At 47.4% G+C, this 21942-nt stretch overlaps 1 protein-coding gene across 1 annotated transcript in view; it reads right to left on the bottom strand.

Annotated features, from left to right (window-relative positions):
• The window catches only part of ESYT3 (extended synaptotagmin 3), a 67309-nt gene extending 50471 nt beyond the window's left edge, over positions 1-16838 (bottom strand). Inside the window, exons 1-2 of the mRNA XM_063429158.1 lie at positions 16023-16838; positions 3412-3453 (exon numbers count right to left, since the gene is read on the bottom strand). Coding sequence (XP_063285228.1) covers positions 3412-3453; positions 16023-16706 — 726 coding nt within the window. The 5' untranslated portion in view covers positions 16707-16838. The remainder of the gene's footprint in view (positions 1-3411; positions 3454-16022) is intronic.
• Positions 16839-21942: the final 5104 nt, after the last annotated feature.

The raw sequence follows: 21942 nt of genomic DNA, 5'->3' as shown, positions 1-21942 counted from the left end.
AGACAGCGCTGAGAGAGTAATAATAAGCAGTATTAATCAGACAGCGCTGAGAGAGTAATAATAAGCAGTATTAATCAGACAGCTCTGAGAGAGTAATAATAAGCAGTATTAATCAGACAGCGCTGAGAGAGTAATAATCAGCGGTATTAAATCAGACAGCGCTGGGAGAGTAATAATAAGCGGTATTAATCAGACAGCGCTGAGAGAGTAATAATAAGCAGTATTAATCAGACAGCGCTGAGAGAGTAATAATAAGCGGTATTAATCAGACAGCGCTAAGAGAGTAATAATAAGCGGTAATCAGACAGCGCTGAGAGAGTAATAATAAGCGGTATTAATCAGACAGCGCTGAGGGAGTAATAATAAGCAGTATTAATCAGACAGCGTTGAGAGAGTAATAATAAGCAGTATTAATCAGACAGCGCTGAGAGAGTAATAATAAGCAGTATTAATCAGACAGCGCTGAGAGAGTAATAATAAGCAGTAATCAGACAGCGCTGAGAGAGTAATAATAAGCGGTATTAATCAGACAGCGCTGAGGGAGTAATAATAAGCAGTATTAATCAGACAGCGTTGAGAGAGTAATAATAAGCAGTATTAATCAGACAGCGCTGAGAGAGTAATAATAAGCAGTATTAATCAGACAGCGCTGAGAGAGTAATAAGCAGTATTAATCAGACAGCGCTGAGAGAGTAATAATAAGCAGTATTAATCAGACAGCGCTGAGAGAGTAATAATAAGCAGTATTAATCAGACAGCGCTGAGAGAGTAATAATAAGCAGTATTAATCAGACAGCGCTGGGACAGTAATAATAAGCAGTATTAATCAGACAGCGCTGAGAGAGTAATAATAAGCGGTATTAATCAGACAGCGCTGAGAGAGTAATAATAAGCAGTTTTAATCAGACAGCGCTGAGAGAGTAATAAGCGGTATTAATCAGACAGCGCTGAGAGAGTAATAATAAGCGGTATTAATCAGACAGCGCTGAGAGAGTAATAATAAGCAGTATTAATCAGACAGCGCTAAGAGAGTAATAATAAGCGGTATTAATCAGACAGCGCTGAGAGAGTAATAATAAGCAGTATTAATCAGACAGCGCTGAGAGAGTAATAATAAGCGGTATTAATCAGACAGCGCTAAGAGAGTAATAATAAGCGGTATTAATCAGACAGCGCTGAGAGAGTAATAATAAGCGGTATTAATCAGACAGCGCTGAGGGAGTAATAATAAGCGGTAATAATCAGACAGCGCTGAGAGAGTAATAATAAGCGGTATTAATCAGACAGCGCTAAGAGAGTAATAATAAGCGGTATTAATCAGACAGCGCTAAGAGTAATAATAAGCGGTATTAATCAGACAGCGCTGAGGGAGTAATAATAAGCGGTAATAATCAGACAGCGCTGGGAGAGTAATAATAAGCAGTATTAATCAGACAGCGCTGAGAGAGTAATAATAAGCAGTATTAATCAGACAGCGTTGAGAGAGTAATAATAAGCAGTATTAATCAGACAGCGCTGGGAGAGTAATAATAAGCAGTATTAATCAGACAGCGCTGGGAGAGTAATAATAAGCGGTATTAATCAGACAGCGCTGGGAGAGTAATAATAAGCGGTATTAAGGGAGAGTAATAATAAGCGGTATTAAGGGAGAGTAATAATAAGCGGTATTAATCAGACAGCGCTGGGAGAGTAATAATAAGCGGTATTAATCAGACAGCGCTGGGAGAGTAATAATAAGCGGTATTAATCAGACAGCGCTGGGAGAGTAATAATAAGCGGTATTAATCAGACAGCGCTGGGAGAGTAATAATAAGCAGTATTAATAAGACAGCGCTGAGAGAGTAATAATAAGCGGTATTAATCAGACAGCGCTGAGAGAGTAATAATAAGCGGTATTAATCAGACAGCGCTGGGAGAGTAATAATAAGCGGTATTAATCAGACAGCGCTGGGAGAGTAATAATAAGCAGTATTAATCAGACAGCGCTGGGAGAGTAATAATAAGCAGTATTAATCAGACAGCGCTGGGAGAGTAATAATAAGCAGTATTAATCAGACAGCGCTGAGGGAGTAATAATAAGCGGTATTAATCAGACAGCGCTGAGAGAGTAATAATAAGCGGTATTAATCAGACAGCGCTGAGAGAGTAATAATAAGCAGTATTTATCAGACAGCGCTGGCAGAGTAATAATAAGCGGTATTAAACAGACAGCGCTGGGAGAGTAATAATAAGCGGTATTAATCAGACAGCGCTGGGAGAGTAATAATAAGCAGTATTTATCAGACAGCGCTGGCAGAGTAATAATAAGCGGTATTAAACAGACAGCGCTGGGAGAGTAATAATAAGCGGTATTAATCAAACAGCGCTGGGAGAGTAATAATAAGCAGTATTAATCAGACAGCGCTGAGAGAGTAATAATAAGCAGTATTAATCAGACAGCGCTGGGAGAGTAATAATAAGCAGTATTAATCAGACAGCGCTGGGAGAGTAATAATAAGCAGTAATAATCAGACAGCGCTGGGAGAGTAATAATAAGCAGTATTTATCAGACAGCGCTGGGACAGTAATAATAAGCAGTATTAATCAGACAGCGCTGAGAGAGTAATAATAAGCGGTATTAATCAGACAGCGCTGAGAGAGTAATAATACGCGGTATTAATCAAACAGCGCTGAGAGAGTAATAATACGCTGTATTAATCAGACAGCGCTGGGAGAGTAATAATAAGCGGTATTAATCAGACAGCGCTGGGAGAGTAATAATAAGCGGTATTAATCAGACAGCGCTGGGAGAGTAATAATAAGCGGTATTAATCAAACAGCGCTGGGAGAGTAATAATAAGCAGTATTTATCAGACAGCGCTGGGAGAGTAATAATAAGCGGTATTAATCAGACAGCGCTGGGAGAGTAATAATAAGCAGTATTTATCAGACAGCGCTGGGAGAGTAATAATAAGCGGTATTAATCAGACAGCGCTGGGAGAGTAATAATAAGCAGTATTTATCAGACAGCGCTGGGAGAGTAATAATAAGCGGTATTAATCAGAAAGCGCTGGGAGAGTAATAATAAGCGGTATTAATCAGACAGCGCTGGGAGAGTAATAATAAGCAGTATTAATCAGACAGCGCTGGGAGAGTAATAATAAGCAGTATTAATCAGACAGCGCTGGGAGAGTAATAATAAGCAGTATTAATCAGACAGCACTGAGAGAGTAATAATAAGCAGTATTAATCAGACAGTGCTGAGAGAGTAATAATAAGCAGTATTAATCAGACAGCACTGAGAGAGTAATAATAAGCAGTATTAATCAGACAGTGCTGAGAGAGTAATAATAAGCAGTATTAATCAGACAGTGCTGAGAGAGTAATAATAAGCAGTATTAAAAATCGAATACATAAAACGATGTTTATCACCTTATTGAGCCATTCCACGCGTTCGATATCCGGGAAATTCACCTGAAAAGATAAAGATGAGTGAGGGATGGAATAGATGGGTACCTGCCGTCGGAGAATTGGTGGACATAAAACGAATCACGATGTGCTAAAGTGAGACATTTCTAATTTAAGGCCAGAGTAGCCCTTCACTGCCACAGAGACAGAGAGATGTAGCAGACCCAGGGTAGCCCGTGCCAGTTACCTCCGCTAATTCCCTTCCTTCAGCCGGTCAGGAACCATGTAAAGGACAAATAGACCCATTTCCCCCCAGTAACTGAACGACACACAGTCCTGGAGGTACAACACACTCTGCTTTTATGCATAACCGGTGCAAGGGGTCTACCACACAATCATACAGGATCACGTCACACTATCCCCCCCCTCCCCAAAGTCCCAGCGCGGTAAGGGACTCTGTTTCCTTTGTCCCCAAAGCCCGCCACTAAAGTCACAGTGTTTCCCACACCAACTGCCAGGGGGTCTTCTTCCCAAGAGCCTCTGTGCCTGGGAGTCTAGGCGCGGGAAAAAGGGACCGTGGCTTTGTCTCCCAGGCACAGAAAAGCCCACCCGTGGGAAAAGAGCTGGTCGCTTTGTCCCTCAGCCCACCAAACTCGCCAGCGCCCCAAAAGTGCCTACACCAATCTTAGGGACCCTCGCCTCGGTCCCTTGGACTAGTCTCCGTTGGCAAAGTCCTAGTGTGAAACCCAGACAAGGAAAGGATCTCGTTTCGGGGGATGAATTCGGCCACCCAGGGAGGCACCCATTAATTATTTCCCTTTGCGGTTTGAAACTTCGGGTGCGAGGTGTGAACATTCTAACCTAACATTCTAAATGAGGGATTGACTAACAACTCTTGCCTAATTAACCCCTTCACCACCACAGAAAGAGCAATGTGTGAATGTGACACACGTGCCATTTTGCTCACTGGCTTGATTAACCCCTTCACTGCCACAGAGGACATGGCCTGCAAACATTGGCACTCCAGATGACTACATCCCCCATGATGCTTTGAAAGCATTGCAGATGTAAGAGCATTATGGGAGATGTAGTCCATAACTTCCTCTCAGACGGTCATCCTTTCACTGACCGGGACAAAACCCCCCAGACTGCTTAACCCCATCATTACCAGGGACAAAAAACCCCAGACTGCTTAACCCCATCATTACCAGGGACAAAAAAAAAACCCAGACTGCTTAACCCCATCATTACCGGGGACAAAAAAACCCTGACTGCTTAACCCCATCATTACCGGGGACAAAAAAACCCTGACTGCTTAACCCCATCATTACCGGGGACAAAAACCCCCATACTGCTTAACCCCATCATTACCGGGGACAAAAAACCCCAGACTGCTTAACCCCATCATTACCGGGGACAAAAAACCCCAGACTGCTTAACCCCATCATTACCGGGGACAAAAAACCCCAGACTGCTTAACCCCATCATTACCGGGGACAAAACCCCCTACACTGCTTAACCCCATCATTACCGGGGACAATATTCCCCAGACTGCTTAACCCCATCATTACAAGGGACAAATCCCCCCAGACTGCTTAACCCCATCATTAATGGGGACAATATTCCCCAGACTGCTTAACCCCATCATTACCGGGGACAATATTCCCCAGACTGCTTAACCCCATCATTACAAGGGACAAAAACCCCAGACTGCTTAACCCCATCATTACTGGGGACAAAATCCCCAGACTGCTTAACCCCATCATTACCGGGGACAAAAAAAAAACCACCAGACTGATTAGTCAACTCACTTTTAACACTAAGAGAAGGCAGACAGTAACTGCCCTTTAATTGGGTAATTAACTTTTACCTGTAATACAAGTAACTGCCCTTCAATGGGGTAATTATCTTTTACCTGTAATACAAGTAGCTGTTCTTTAATGGAGTAATTATATGTTACCGGTAACACAGGGGAGTCAGTAACTGCCCATTAGAAGTCTTTTCAATCTGTTGCTTTTCTACTTTTTAACCTGTCGAACATCTTTATTTTAATCTCCAACATCAAAGAACTGGCTGTTGGATCCACCAAATAACCCTATCAGAGACCCCCAAGCAGACCCCCCTCCAAATCAGAGACCCTTGCCATCAGAGTTTCATCAGAATGTGAAACGCCGGTCTTCACAGAGACCCCCAGAAAAGTCCCCCTACTAGAGAACGCAAAGACCAACAGACCGTTCCAAAAATCAAAGGCCCCCCGAGAATCCCACCACCAATTTAGAAAGCCCTTTCAACACAGACCCAGATATCTCCCTGCTGAATTAATTACCAAGAGAGTCCACTACACTCTGAGACCCCCCAGACAGCTTCCCCTGGATCATTACTCTGAGACCCCCCAAACAGCTTCCCCTGGATCATTACTCTGAGACCCCTCCCCCCCCCCCCAAACAGCTTCCCCTGGATCATAACCCTGAGGTCCCCAGACAGCTTCCCCTGGATCATTACTCTGAGACCCCCAGACAGCTTCCCCCGGATCATTACTCTGAGACCCCCAGACAGCTTCCCCCGGATCATTACTCTGAGACCCCCAGACAGCTTCCCCCGGATCATTACTCTGAGACCCCCAGACAGCTTCCCCCGGATCATTACTCTGAGACCCCCAGACAGCTTCCCCCGGATCATTACTCTGAGACCCCCAGACAGCTTCCCCCGGATCATTACTCTGAGACCCCCAGACAGCTTCCCCCGGATCATTACTCTGAGACCCCCAGACAGCTTCCCCCGGATCATTACACTGAGACCCCCAGACAGCTTCCCCCGGATCAATACACTGAGACCCCCAGACAGCTTCCCCCGGATCAATACACTGAGACCCCCAGACAGCTTCCCCCGGATCAATACACTGAGACCCCCAGACAGCTTCCCCCGGATCATTACACTGAGACCCCCAGACAGCTTCCCCCGGATCATTACACTGAGACCCCCAGACAGCTTCCCCCGGATCATTACACTGAGACCCCCAGACAGCTTCCCCCGGATCATTACACTGAGACCCCCAGACAGCTTCCCCGGGACAATACCAGAACAACGACAGCTTAATGAGTAATATACAGCTGAATGTAGTGGTTCTGGTGAGTATAATAGCTCCCTTCAGGCATTTTCATGTAAACACTGTATTTGCAGAAAAAGGCAGAGTTTACATTGCCCCTAGGGACACCTCCAAGTGGTCACTCCTCAGATGGCCCCTGGAGGTGCTTCCTGGGTCAGTGCTGCACAGTAAGCAGCCCTGACGTTCAGTGTCTCCACGCTCTGCATGGAAACGCTGAATTTTCCTCAATTTGATTCAATGTATCGCTACGAGGAGGTCCTGATTGGCCAAAACGGTGTTTTATTAATTTATTAATAGTGACATTGTAACACTGTTATCGGTCATAAGTTTCTGACTCACGTGCCTATTTATTTTTTTACAGTAGACAACCCGGGGTATGTCCAGTCTTTTTTATTAGCCACGTAGCCTTAAACACTGGCCAAAGTTACCATTTATATTTGGTTGTGTGTTAAAAATACAAAAAACAATTATAAATGCTTTGGCTAGTGTTTGTGACTAAGTGGCTATGAAAAAAGACTGAACATACCCCATTTGCAATACCTTGGGTTGTCTTCTTTTGCACTTGGTATGCCATCATGTGGGTGATTCTCATTCCTGGGCTACCATATGGTCTCAAAGGCAACATAACCAACCTGGCAATTTTCAATGTGAAAAAGCAGAAAATCAAGCATTATATGTGACCCTGTAACTTTCAAAAACACAATAAATCCTGTACATGGGGGGTGCTGTTATACTCAGGAGAGCTGAACACAAATATTAGTGTTTCAAAACAGTAATACATATCACAACAATTATATTGTCAGTGAAAGTGCCATTTGTGTGTGAAAAATGCAAAAAAAAGTCGCTTTCCCCGACAATATCATCGCTGTGATATGTTTCACTGTTTTGAAACACTAATATTTGTGTTCAGCGAAGTCTCCCGAGCATAACAGTGCCCCCCATGTATAGGTTTTATGGTGTTTTGGAAAGTTGCAGGGTCAATATAAGACTTGCCCAATTCAGTTTGCCAGATTGGTTTGCTGGGTCTATGTTGCCTTTTGAGACCATATGGTAATCCAGGAATTATTAACCTCATACCATTTTCAAATTTAGACAACCCAAGGTATTCCAATCTTTTGTAGGAGCCACTTAGTCACAAACGCTGGCCAGAGTTAGACGTTTTTATTTGTTTTTTTGCATTTTTTAAAACAAAAACTGCACTTTTACTGGTGATATAAGCATTGTGATAAGTTTTACTTTTTAAAACACTAATATTTGTGTTCAGCAATGTACAGGTTTTATAGTGTTTTGGAAAGTTACAGGGATTCCCAATTAAATTCTCTGGACTGTCTGCCTGGGTTGTCAGGCAGGTCCCTCAAATTATAATTAATACAATCAAATAATTATGTAATTAATAGTTACACACACACACACACACACACACACATATATATATATATATATACACACACACACACACACACTTCCTATAGATGTGTAATAGATTAGAAATAAATCATTTTAGAATATATTATACATATAGAATGCATATGATTTTATTATAAGTGTACTTTGTATATGTGTATATATCTCAGTACACTTATAATGAAATCATATATTATACATATATATGTACAATATATTTATTTATTTTTTTCGCTTTCATTTTTTGTCGGACATATCTGGTACGTCCGAGGTCGGAAAGGGGTTAAAGGAACACTATAGGGTCAGAAAAACAAACATACCCTGCACATTACTGTGAGTTTTATTGCTATGGAGCTCTGTGATACATTTCGTACCTTGCACATTACGGTGAGTTTTATTGCTATGGAGCTCTGTGATATATTTCGTACCCTGCACATTACTGTGAGTTTTATTGCTATGGAGCTCTGTGATATATTTCGTACCTTGCACATTACTGTGAGTTTTATTGCTATGGAGCTCTGTGATATATTTCGTACCCTGCACATTACAGTGAGTTTTATTGCTATGGAGCTCTGTGATATATTGCGTACCTTGCACATTACTGTGAGTTTTATTGCTATGGAGCTCTGTGATATATTTCGTACCCTGCACATTACAGTGAGTTTTATTGCTATGGAGCTCTGTGATATATTTCGTACCCTGCACATTACTGTGAGTTTTATGGCTATGGAGCTCTGTGATATATTTCGTACCTTGCACATTACTGTGAGTTTTATTGCTGTGGAGCTCTGTGATATATTTCGTACCTTGCACATTACTGTGAGTTTTATGGATATGGAGCTCTGTGATATATTTCGTACCCTGCACATTACTGTGAGTTTTATGGCTATGGAGCTCTGTGATATATTTCGTACCTTGCACATTACTGTGAGTTTTATGGATATGGAGCTCTGTGATATATTTTGTACCTTGTACATTACTGTGAGTTTTATTGCTGTGGAGCTCTGTGATATATTTCGTACCCTGCGCATTACGGTGAGTTTTATTGCTGTGGAGCTCTGTGATATATTTCGTACCCTGCGCATTACGGTGAGTTTTATGGCTGTGGAGCTCTGTGATATATTTCGTACCCTGCACATTACTGTGAGTTTTATGGCTACGGAGCTCTGTGATATATTTCGTACCTTGCACATTACTGTGAGTTTTATGGCTATGGAGCTCTGTGATATATTTCGTACCCTGCACATTACGGTGAGTTTTATTGCTATGGAGCTCTGTGATATATTTCGTACCCTGCACATTACGGTGAGTTTTATTGCTATGGAGCTCTGTGATATATTTCGTACCCTGCACATTGCGGTGAGTTTTATTGCTGTGGAGCTCTGTGATATATTTCGTACCCTGCACATTACGGTGAGTTTTATTGCTGTGGAGCTCTGTGATATATTTCGTACCCTGCACATTACGGTGAGTTTTATTGCTATGGAGCTCTGTGATATATTTCGTACCCTGCACATTACTGTGAGTTTTATTGCTGTGGAGCTCTGTGATATATTTCGTACCCTGCACATTACGGTGAGTTTTATTGCTGTGGAGCTCTGTGATATATTTCGTACCCTGCACATTACGGTGAGTTTTATTGCTGTGGAGCTCTGTGATATATTTCGTACCCTGCACATTGCGGTGAGTTTTATTGCTGTGGAGCTCTGTGATATATTTATACCCCAGATGTTTTGAAACTACAACTCCAATAATGCTTTGTCATTTTACAGACATGCAAAGGCATACAAAGCATCATGGGAGTTGTAGTTGTAAGTTTTGGGCTCCCCTGCTCTATAGAAATCACGTCAAGTCGGTATTTATGGCGCAGTTTAGCACGCGATGTTTTACAGTGGGGACCATTTCACATGTGAGAGAGCAATAAACATGACTTTTCCTTCTGCAAATGTTTAATTTCAGCATCTCGTGAACGCCGTGTCCTGAGCCCGCCTTAGATAATCCTAAAACGAAGGTCAAACTACGACCATAAGGAGAGGCAAGTAGTAAAAAACACAATAAATCTGGAAATGCCAGCTCTATAGTGAACATGTTTTATAAATGATTAATTTCCAGCGCAGACAACGGCAAACCGAACCGCCATATAGGATTCTACTCGCTCTGAATCCAGGATACGCAGGGGCATTGCAAGGGTTTAGCTCTAATAATCAGCCACAGGCGGCCAGAACTCCCATATCCCCCAGCATTACACGCGGACAAACGGGGACACTTTCTTTTTAGAGGTGTGGGTGTACGTGGCAGGGTGGGGCGGTTTATTTTCTGAGAAGTTTTAGGTGACTTACTAATAGCAATTTATCCAACTAAAATGTAATTTATAATAAGAACAATGTATCTTATATACACAGACTGACTTCTAAACACATTTATTGAGTTTAAAGACACATTACTGGGAGTATTATTACTGTGGAGCTCTGTGATACACTCAGACACATTACTGGGAGTATTATTGCTGTGGGGCTCTGTTATACACTCAGACACATTACTGGGAGTATTATTGCTGTGGAGCTCTGTTATACACTCAGACACATTACTGGGAGTATTATTGCTGTGGGGCTCTGTTATACACTCAGACACATTACTGGGAGTATTATTGCTGTGGAGCTCTGTTATACACTCAGACACACCAACAATATGGAGCTCCTAGAAAAGAGGGACATTAGGATAGAAAAGGGGGGCAGAGGGATTTGGGCCAAAATAGGGACTGTCCCTCCTGTACAGGGACACTGGAAAGCATGCATCTCCTGACAAGCCATGTCTTTAATTTGGGACATCTCACAGTGAATTTACCCACAATATGCGCCTACTATAAACTTTCCCATCAGCACACAACAGAGTTTTGATCCTAAAGCTCTTTAAATGAGACTGAGCCCGGGTCTAACTGAACTAAAAGGAGCTAAATAAATGTGTGTCCTCTGCCCCCAATGCCGACGTTACAGCCCCACGTACACATTGTCTGTCAATCCACGATTTGAGGTAATGAGCCAACTGATCGCAGTGTGTTTTTAGCAAAATTTCCCTATCATGTATAAAAATAATTGTATCTCATATGTATATTAGTGGATAACTTTTAACATTAATTTGTTAAAGGGACACTATAGTCGCCAGAACTACAGCTTATTGTACAGTATACAGCTTATTGTTCGGTATACAGCTTATTGTTCGGTATACAGCTTATTGTTCGGTATACAGCTTATTGTATTTGTTCCGGTGAGTAGAATCATTCCCTTCAGGCTTTTTGCAGTAAACACGGTTTGTTTCAGAGAAAATGCAGTGTCTACATTACAGCCTAGGGATACCTCCACTGGCCACTCCTCAGATGGCTGCTAGAGATGCTTCCTGGGGCAGTGCTGCACTGTGTGACTGACATTCAGTGTCTCCACCCTCTGCATGCAGTCACTGAACTCAATGTATCTCTGAGGAGATGCTGATTGGCCAGGGCTGTGGTTGGCTTGTGCCAGATTTAGGGAGGTAAGAGAGGGGCAGAGGCAGATGGTGGTTTTTTTACACTATGGGGGTCAGGAGTACAGGTTTGTTTTAATAAATGACATGTTATATCGTACTGTGGGAGAACCTGGAAGTTGGATTTAATGTACACTTCTCCTGGGTTGTTTTTTTACATTCATGCATTATAGGATATTATAGTGATCTCTGGTCTAAAGAAATTGCTGCACACGGGGTGCTCTTGGACTTTCCCACATGAAACTGCCCCTAAGCACAAGGCCAAGCGGACCCTCCAGTGGTTACAGCAGAAACAGGTGAATGTTCTGGAGTGGCCATCACAGTCTCCTGACCTTACTATAATCGAGCCAATATGGTGAGATCTCAAACGTGTGGTTCATGCAAGACACCCAAAGACTTCGCATGACCTGGAGGCATTTTGCCAAGACGAATGGGCAGCTAGGGTACCACCTGCAAGAATAACGATTACAAAGACTGCACGCCGTTACTGATGCTAAAGGGGTAATACACCGTATTAACGACTAAGGCTATGCAGACTATTGAACAGGGGTCATTTCATTTTTAATTTGTTGCCATGTTTTGTTTTATGGTTGTGTCATTCTGTTATAACCTACAGTTGGAAATGAATCCCATAAGAAATTAAAGAAATGTGTTTTGCCGCTCACTCATGCTTTCTTTAGAAATGGTAAATATAATCCCAATTCTCCAAGGGAATGCAAACCACTAATTAAATAGCAAATTGTTTGTTAACTTTGTATATATTTCACACATTTTAAAAGGAAACACACCAACGTATTCCTGACCCTATAGTGCAGGGGTTCCCAACACAGTCATCAAGTACCCCTGCCCAGTCCAGGATTTAGGGATTATTCGGTTCCTTAGACACAAGTTGGTAATCACTAAACCCTGGACTGGGCAGGGGTACTTGATGACTGGGTTGGGAACCACAGCAGTATAGTGAATACAAGTAGGATTTTTTTACAAGTCTGCTGCTGCTGCCTCTGCCCCTAAACTGGCTGCATGGCTGACATCATCAGAACTGATTATCTGAGCCAATCACAATGCTTCCATATAGGAAAGCATTGGATTTCCTGAGTCTGTCAAGGAGCAAGATCAGGGGCAGAGCCAGCACAATACAAACACAGCCCTGGCCAATCAGCATCTGCTCATAGAGATACATTGAACCAATGCATCTCTATGAGGAAAGTTGAGTATCTGCATGCAGAGGGTGGAGACACTGAATGTCAGTCACACTGTGCAGCACTGCCCCAGGAAGCACCTCTAGCAGCCATCTGAGGAGTGGCCAGTGGAGGTATCCCTAGGCTGTAATGTAAACACTGCATTTTCTCTGAAACAAACAGTGTTTACTGCAAAAGGCCTGAAGGGAATGATTCTACTCACTGGAACAAATGCAATAAGCTGTATACCGTACAATAAGCTGTATACCGTACAATAAGCTGTATACCGTACAATAAGCTGTATACCGTACAATAAGCTGTAGTTGTTCTGGTGAATATAATGTCGCTTTGACTATTCCAGATTGACGGGTGACCTCCCGTTAACATGCCCAGTATAGTTAATGCTTTTCGTGCCATTTTGTAGAAATGTTATCCTCCGTCTATGTATCAGTTATTTATCACGGCAGCACAATTTCACCATTGAAACGTTTCCTGCCACGCACACTTCAATTTGGGGTTATTTTGAAAAATGTGGCCAGTTAGCACATGTCTTGTTTCTAGTAAAAGGAGGAGTAAGTGGAATTTGGAAAGCGATCCATCTCGAAGGCTCCGGTCTGTTCTAGTTAAAGGATTCCGAACCCCTCAGGCCACGAGCACGTGGTTTCAGAGAAACAAGTCCTGAATACTGTACGCTCCAATGTGAGTGCGGCATATAACTCAATACGGCACTCGCCCCATGGGCTTTACCCTTTTTAATTAATAAACTGGGTCACGCAGTGTTTATAGTGCGTGGCTTATATTAACAGAAATACAAAATGGCTCCAACAACAAACCTTGACATGTAAACTTACTGCCCCAACTATTAAAGGGACACTCAAAGCACCAAAACCACTACATGTCAATGTAGTATTGGATCTCCTTAAATACTGTAAATACTGACCCTTTTCTCTACAAATGTTTCCATTTATCAGACAATACGCTTCGATCTGACACAGCCATTTCCTCGGGAAGAACGTCAAATATTGTACAGCGCGGCGGAACTTGTTGGCGCTTTATAAATAAGAATACCAAAGGTCTTTGGGTTCAGCATTATTTCGTCCTCTCTATAAATTATTGGATTGGCGGAGTGTAACAATTGGCAGACAAGCGCTCCAGGTCCAATAGAACTGACTATCTCAGAACAAGTCAAGCGTTTGCCGTAAGCTTTTTTCAAAAAGGGGGTCGCAGTAATTATAAAAAGGGGGTCGCAGTAATTATAAAAAGGGGGTCGCAGTAATTATAAAAAGGGGGTCGCAGTAATTTAACTCAAAGGAACGCACTAAACTTAACATTAAATACACTTGTTATTGAAGCATTCCTTGTAGGTGGTCAGTCGGTGCTGTATAAGGTTAAAGGGGTGTTTGACTGTTACCTGTACAATAAATGTGGCTTGATCAGCCATGGTTTCCTTAACAAATATTACAGTCTCTCTCCTCCTCTCTCTCCCCCCCCCCCACAGTCACAGTCTCTCTCTCTCCCCCCCCCCACAGTCACAGTCTCTCTCTCTCTCTCCCCCCCCCACAGTCACAGTCTCTCTCTCTCTCTCCCCCCCCCACAGTCACAGTCTCTCTCTCTCTCTCCCCCCCCCCACAGTCACAGTCTCTCTCTCTCTCTCCCCCCCCACAGTCACAGTCTCTCTCTCTCCCCCCCCCACAGTCACAGTCTCTCTCTCCCCCCCCAGAGTCACAGTCTCTCTCTCCCCCCCCCACAGTCACAGTCTCTCTCTCCCCCCCCACAGTCACAGTCTCTCTCTCTCCCCCCCCACAGTCACAGTCTCTCTCTCTCCCCCCCCACAGTCACAGTCTCTCTCTCTCCCCCCCCACAGTCACAGTCTCTCTCTCCCCCCCCACAGTCACAGTCTCTCTCTCTCCCCCCCCACAGTCACAGTCTCTCTCTCTCCCCCCCCCCACAGTCACAGTCTCTCTCTCTCCCCCCCCACAGTCACAGTCTCTCTCTCCCCCCCCCCAGTCACAGTCTCTCTCTCCCCCCCCCCACAGTCACAGTCTCTCTCTCTCCCCCCCCCCCCCACAGTCACAGTCTCTCTCTCTCCCCCCCCCCCCACAGTCACAGTCTCTCTCTCTCCCCCCCCCCCACAGTCACAGTCTCTCTCTCTCCCCCCCCCCCCACAGTCACAGTCTCTCTCTCCCCCCCCCCCACAGTCACAGTCTCTCTCTCTCCCCCCCCCCCCACAGTCACAGTCTCTCTCTCTCCCCCCCCCCACAGTCACAGTCTCTCTCTCTCCCCCCCCCCACAGTCACAGTCTCTCTCTCTCCCCCCCCCCACAGTCACAGTCTCTCTCTCTCCCCCCCCCCACAGTCACAGTCTCTCTCTCTCCCCCCCCCCACAGTCACAGTCTCTCTCTCTCCCCCCCCCCACAGTCACAGTCTCTCTCTCTCCCCCCCCCCACAGTCACAGTCTCTCTCTCCCCCCCCCCACAGTCACAGTCTCTCTCTCCCCCCCCCCACAGTCACAGTCTCTCTCTCCCCCCCCCACAGTCACAGTCTCTCTCTCCCCCCCCCACAGTCACAGTCTCTCTCTCCCCCCCCCACAGTCACAGTCTCTCTCTCTCCCCCCCCACAGTCACAGTCTCTCTCTCTCCCCCCCCACAGTCACAGTCTCTCTCTCTCCCCCCCCACAGTCACAGTCTCTCTCTCTCCCCCCCCACAGTCACAGTCTCTCTCTCTCCCCCCCCACAGTCTCTCTCTCTCCCCCCCCCACAGTCTCTCTCTCTCCCCCCCCACAGTCTCTCTCTCCCCCCCCCACAGTCTCTCTCTCTCCCCCCCCCAGTCACAGTCTCTCTCTCTCCCCCCCCCAGTCACAGTCTCTCTCTCTCCCCCCCCCAGTCACAGTCTCTCTCTCCCCCCCCCAGTCACAGTCTCTCTCTCTCCCCCCCCCAGTCACAGTCTCTCTCTCTCCCCCCCCCAGTCACAGTCTCTCTCTCTCCCCCCCCAGTCACAGTCTCTCTCTCTCCCCCCCCCACAGTCACAGTCTCTCTCTCTCCCCCCCCAGTCACAGTCTCTCTCTCTCCCCCCCCCACAGTCACAGTCTCTCTCTCTCCCCCCCCACAGTCACAGTCTCTCTCTCTCCCCCCCCACAGTCACAGTCTCTCTCTCTCCCCCCCCCCCCACAGTCACAGTCTCTCTCTCTCCCCCCCCCCCCCACAGTCACAGTCTCTCTCTCTCCCCCCCCCCCCACAGTCACAGTCTCTCTCTCTCCCCCCCCCCCCACAGTCACAGTCTCTCTCTCTCCCCCCCCCCCCCACAGTCACAGTCTCTCTCTCTCCCCCCCCCCCCCACAGTCACAGTCTCTCTCTCTCCCCCCCCCCCCCACAGTCACAGTCTCTCTCTCTCCCCCCCCCCCCCCCCATTCCCAGTAACCGGTGCAGGACTCACCCAGGCTGGCAGTTGCTGTCCATTCAGGCCCCTGGTGACCCCCAGGGTCTCGTTTTCCAGCAGGTCCCATGCTGCCCTCATCCGGCCCATCTTGGACAGCTTATTCCGGGTCCAGAGGATCCAAAGTCCGATCCCCAGCAGAACCCAGGGGGGTCCGAGCCCGAGCCGCCCGGACACATAGACCGGAACCAGGAGCCCCAGGGCCCTCAGCAACACCCGCAACGGGGCCCCCGGGGGCCACTCGGACCAGCCCCCCCGGGCATCGCTCGTATCGGGGTGTCCGGCCGGTAGGTGGCTCCTGTCGGGGTGTCCGGCCGGTAGGTCCCTCCTGTCGGGGTGTCCGGCCGGTAGGTCCCTCCTGTCGGGGTGTCCGGCCGGTAGGTCCCTCCTGTCGGGGTGTCCGGCCGGTAGGTCCCTCCTGTCGGGGTGTCCGGCCGGTAGGTCCCTCCTGTCGGGGTGTCCGGCCGGTAGGTCCCTCCTGTCGGGGTGTCCGGCCGGTAGGTCCCTCCTGTCGGGGTGTCCGGCCGGTAGGTGGCTCCTGTCGGGGGGTCCGGCCGGTAGGTCCCTCCTGTCGGGGTGTCCGGCCGGTAGGTCCCTCCTGTCGGGGTGTCCGGCCGGTAGGTCCCTGCTGTCGGGGGGTCCGGCCGGTTTGTCGCTGCGCTGCTGCTGCTGTTGGCGCCTCATGCTGTCCCGGTCCGGCTCATGGCTCTGACTGACAGCCCGGTACCGGCTCCAGGTGACACACAGTCCGCCCCGGACACACCCGCAGCCGGCAACACCCAGAGCCAGCCCCGGGGAGGGACCTGGAGCCAGAGACACCGGGCTGGGGGCAATTATACCGGGCTGGGGGCTATTATACCGGGCTGGGGGGTAATTATACCGGGCTGGGGGCAATTATACCGGGCTGGGGGGCAATTATACCGGGCTGGGGGGTAATTATACCGGGCTGGGGGCAATTATACCGGGCTGGGGGCTATTATACCGGGCTGGGGGGCAATTATACCGGGCTGGGGGTAATTATACCGGGCTGGGGGGCAATTATACCGGGCTGGGGGCTATTATACCGGGCTGGGGGGTAATTATACCGGGCTGGGGGGTAATTATACCGGGCTGGGGGGCAATTATACCGGGCTGGGGGCTATTATACCGGGCTGGGGGGCAATTATACCGGGCTGGGGGTAATTATACCGGGCTGGGGGGTAATTATACCGGGCTGGGGGGCAATTATACCGGGCTGGGGGCTATTATACCGGGCTGGGGGGTAATTATACCGGGCTGGGGGGCAATTATACCGGGCTGGGGGGCAATTATACCGGGCTGGGGGGCAATTATACCGGGCTGGGGGGCAATTATACCGGGCTGGGGGTAATTATACCGGGCTGGGGGGCAATTATACCGGGCTGGGGGGCAATTATACCGGGCTGGGGGGCAATTATACCGGGCTGGGGGGCAATTATACCGGGCTGGGGGGCAATTATACCGGGCTGGGGGTAATTATACCGGGCTGGGGGGTAATTATACCGGGCTGGGGGGCAATTATACCGGGCTGGGGGGCAATTATACCGGGCTGGGGGTAATTATACCGGGCTGGGGGGTAATTATACCGGGCTGGGGGGTAATTTTACCGGGCTGGGGGGTAATTATACCGGGCTGGGGGGTAATTATACCGGGCTGGGGGGTAATTATACCGGGCAGGGGCCAATTATACCGGGCAGGGGCCAATTATACCGGGCTGGGGGGTAATTATACCGGGCTGGGGGGTAATTATACCGGGCAGGGGGTAATTTTACCGGGCTGGGGGGTAATTATACCGGGCTGGGGGCAATTATACCGGGCCGGGGGCAATTATACCGGGCTGGGGGCAATTATACCGGGCAGGGGGCAATTATACCAGGCTGGGGGTAATTATACCGGGCTTGGGGTAATTATACCGGGCAGGGGGCAATTATACCGGGCTGAGGGCAATTATACCGGGCAGGGGGCAATTATACCGGGCCGGGGGCAACTATACCGGGCCGGGGGCAACTATACCGGGCAGGGGGCAATTATACCGGGCTGGGGGCAATTATACCGGGGGGAAGGGCAATTATACCGGGCTGGGGGTAAAGCCACTTTTTTGACTGACAGACGCAAGCCCTCATTGACACATGCACTGACATACACTCACTGACAGATACACAGACATTGGCACACACATACAGTCATTGGCATACACACTGTTTAAACAACCCACACTTTCACTGACAGTCACACACTCTCAGATATACATACACTGACATCCTCTCACTGACAGTCGCACACTCTCAGATATACATACACTGACATACACTCACTGACAGTCGCACACTCTCAGATACACATACACTGACATACACTCACTGACACAAACATATCCTCACTGATTTGACACACACATTCACTCACTCACAGACACTAATAGACACACACACACGTTGACAAACAGACGCTCCCCGACAGATACACACACACACACTGACAGACAGGCACTCACAATGCCTGACAGCCACACACACTCACTGACTGACTGACACACACACACACACTGACTGACACACACACACTCACTGACAGTCGCACACTCTCAGATACACATACACTGACATATACTCACTGACACAAACATCCTCACTGATTTGACACACTGACACAGACACATTCACTCACTCACAAACACTGACAGACACACACACACGTTGACAAACAGACGCTCCCCGACAGACACACACACACACACTGACAGACAGGCACTCACACTGCCTGACAGCCACACACACTCACTGACTGACACACACACACTCACTGACACACACACACACACACTCACAGTCGCATACTCTCAGATACACATACACTGACATACACTCACTGACACAAATATCCTCACTGATTTGACACACTGACACACACACATTCACTCACTCACTCACAGACACTGACAGACACACACACACACACGTTGACAGACAGACACTCACTGACAGACAGACAGACACACTCACACTGCCTGACAGCCACACACACACACACACTGGCAGCCACACACACTCACTGACTGACACGCACACTCACTGACAGCCACACACACACACGCACTCACTGACTGACACACACACACTCACTGACACACACACACTCACTGACACACATAAACCTAGAGCTGAGGAGTAGAACGGGCGAAGTGGGTGTTATTGAAGTGTAAGGAGATGGTGGCAGGGGAGTGGAAGGCCAGGTAAATGGGGACAGTTTCTATTGATTGCCAAAAGAGTGAGACTAAAAGCCTCGCCGAGGTTCTGTAGGTTAGTAGAAGCTAAACGGTTGCGTTTAGAAGGTAAGACAGTAACTGCAGAGGCTTAATACATTATTAGAAGGTATGCTATATACAGACATTGTGTGGGTTAACTGGAGGCAGGAGAGGAACCCAGGGCTAGCAAAGGAGTATGACCTTCTGACCCGACACATCAAACAGTATTTTACCTATACAAAAAGAGAAGTCCTGCGCTCACTCCCATCACTACTGGGCCGGCAGCAAGAACTACAGTACACATCAGCCCCAATATATAGTAAAAACCAAAGAAAAGAAAAAGTTACCTGCGCTCTCTCCTTAATCCCTATGTATATTCAGACAACTGGAGGTCATTTAGTTGCTCCAATGGCCATTGTCTCTGTCTCATTAGAGATATCTTTGCCAGAAGCTCAAGGAAGCAGGCTGAAGGGTCAGTGTTAGGACCCGCTTAGGGGGGTCTGCCTTGACGTTGGCAGGCGGGCATTCCCTCCAATGGCCATTGGAGCAACTAAATATACATAGGGATTAAGGAGTATTTTACCTAGCTTGGTTAGCTCGCTTGAGCTTAGTAGATTATCATCTCAAACATTAACAGGCTGAGATACAAGACTTATGGCAAGGTGTAGCCGTTGATGCAAGTCATACGGTGTAAGGAAGCTTAACAGATATTAGGTGGTACAGCGCAATTTACACATTACAATTAAAGTGACCGCATTTAGTGAGTCTATGTAGACAAGAATAAAACGCTTGTGTGGCACTATAAGAGAAATTGCATAATATTAGGCTTTAGTGGGCCATTGAACCAGCTATGGAGGTCACTAGGCCGTCAAGGTACAACAAAGTATAGGCGGGTATAAGAGAACCGTGGCTAGCAACGTGGACAGTTTGAGTGGAGTTTCCGGTAAGTGTTGAGGCTCACTGCTGGGAGTGTCTGAGCAGATCCTACGGACCGATGAGTCCCCGATCAGCCGATGCCCCAGTCCCCAGGTGGACGGTGAAGTGCGGGTGTTGGGAGGTCGCCCCCTAGCCCCAGGCCGTTGAGAAGGCCAGCACCTGCAGGCCACAGACTCGGGAGCTACGTGAGGCCGGGTCTTCCCCTTTTCGGGTGCCCTGGATTGCCCACATGGTCTGCTGCCGCCGGCGACGTTCGGTCGTTGGACGATGTGGAGGTGTTCTCCGGTTGGCCTTCGGCCCGGGATGGCCTTAAGGATGAGTAGTGGTTGCGATTTTGTGTGGTGTGCCTGAGTGCGGCCCCTGATTATGACTCACTCTCCGCTCATCGTGGTCGTGGGGCCTAGGGGTCTCCACCCTCCAGGTTTCCCTCTGGGTGTAAGTATTGTCGACCGGAGGCTTCTCAGGGTGGGCTCCCAGCTCTGGAGATAGGAAGGCTGTTGCGGCATATTTGTTGCTGCAGGGGGGTGTAAGGCAGCTCGCTGAGCGATGCGGTGCCAGAATTTGCTGCAGATGGCGTCGAACCTGGCCTCAAATAGGGCTCCCCAGTGAGTACCTGGGCCACTGTGTCGGGCTTCCCACATGGCGCCCATCTTGGTCGTGCCACGAGGATCGCATTGTGTGATACCTTAGCCCTCCGGTTCTCCGTGTGTGCTCTACCTTCTGCAGTAAGGGGGCCGGGATGTCCGGGAGGGTGGTGGAGATCGGAGTGTAGTTTTAAGAGAGTTCTCCTAATCTCAGCTCGTTACCTGGATAAAAGACACCTGAGATACATGGGAGCCAGAAATATTGCTGATTGATAGGGGATCAAATACTTATTTCACTCATTGACATAAAAATCAATCTATAACTTTTTTGACATGCGTTTTTCTGGATTTTTTTGTTGTTGTTGTTACTCTGTCTCCTACCGTTAAAATTACAGACTGATCATTACTTTGTCAGTGGACAAACGTTCAAAATCAGCAGGGGATCAAATCCTTTTTTCCCCTCACTGTACATACAAAACATGCGCTATCCAAAAAGGGGATGTCATCTTGGTGCATGCAGATTGCCTAAACGGGGTGCAGGCTGAATTTCAAATTTAAGGCCAGAGCAGCTGAACTGAAAGCATTGCTTACTGGGAGGATTTTTGGCAGTTCGGTTATTTTGACCTTAATTTGAGATTCTCACTGAATAGCCCTGTGTATTGGAAAGAATGGCTGAGTTATGTGGATTTGCTCAGTTCCAGGTTAGAGAATAGCCCCCTTTATCCCGGTCAGTAAATCGTCCTATGATTTGCCTTGTGTCATGGCTGCTGCTGGCATTGTGTACATATCTGTCACAGGGCAGGGCAGATAAAACACGGGGAACCTGTTAATCAGGAGCTGGTTCTTGTCAGGACACATGTCAAACTGCACAGAAGGAATTCTTTAATTGTTCACTATGTTAATGAGCGCCTTTGTCTATAGATAGGCCCTGCAGAGGATGTGACAATCAGCCTAGACATCCCGAGCAGCACAAACAATAAACAATAATATAAAGAGATCATCGCACCAACTGGCTCCACCCACTGCGGCAGCAGGCGCTTGGTGGACTGCGATCATTTCATTTGATGAACTTCCAGGGAAATAATAAATGTTAACATGTCTACTCCGAGCACTTTGCAAAAAAAATAAAATAAAATGT

The sequence above is a fragment of the Pelobates fuscus genome, chromosome 8, assembly GCF_036172605.1.
Source record: "Pelobates fuscus isolate aPelFus1 chromosome 8, aPelFus1.pri, whole genome shotgun sequence".
Taxonomy (NCBI): domain Eukaryota; kingdom Metazoa; phylum Chordata; class Amphibia; order Anura; family Pelobatidae; genus Pelobates; species Pelobates fuscus.
The sequence above is the reverse complement of the archived record's forward strand: the minus strand, read 5'-3'. Positions and strand labels throughout refer to the sequence as shown.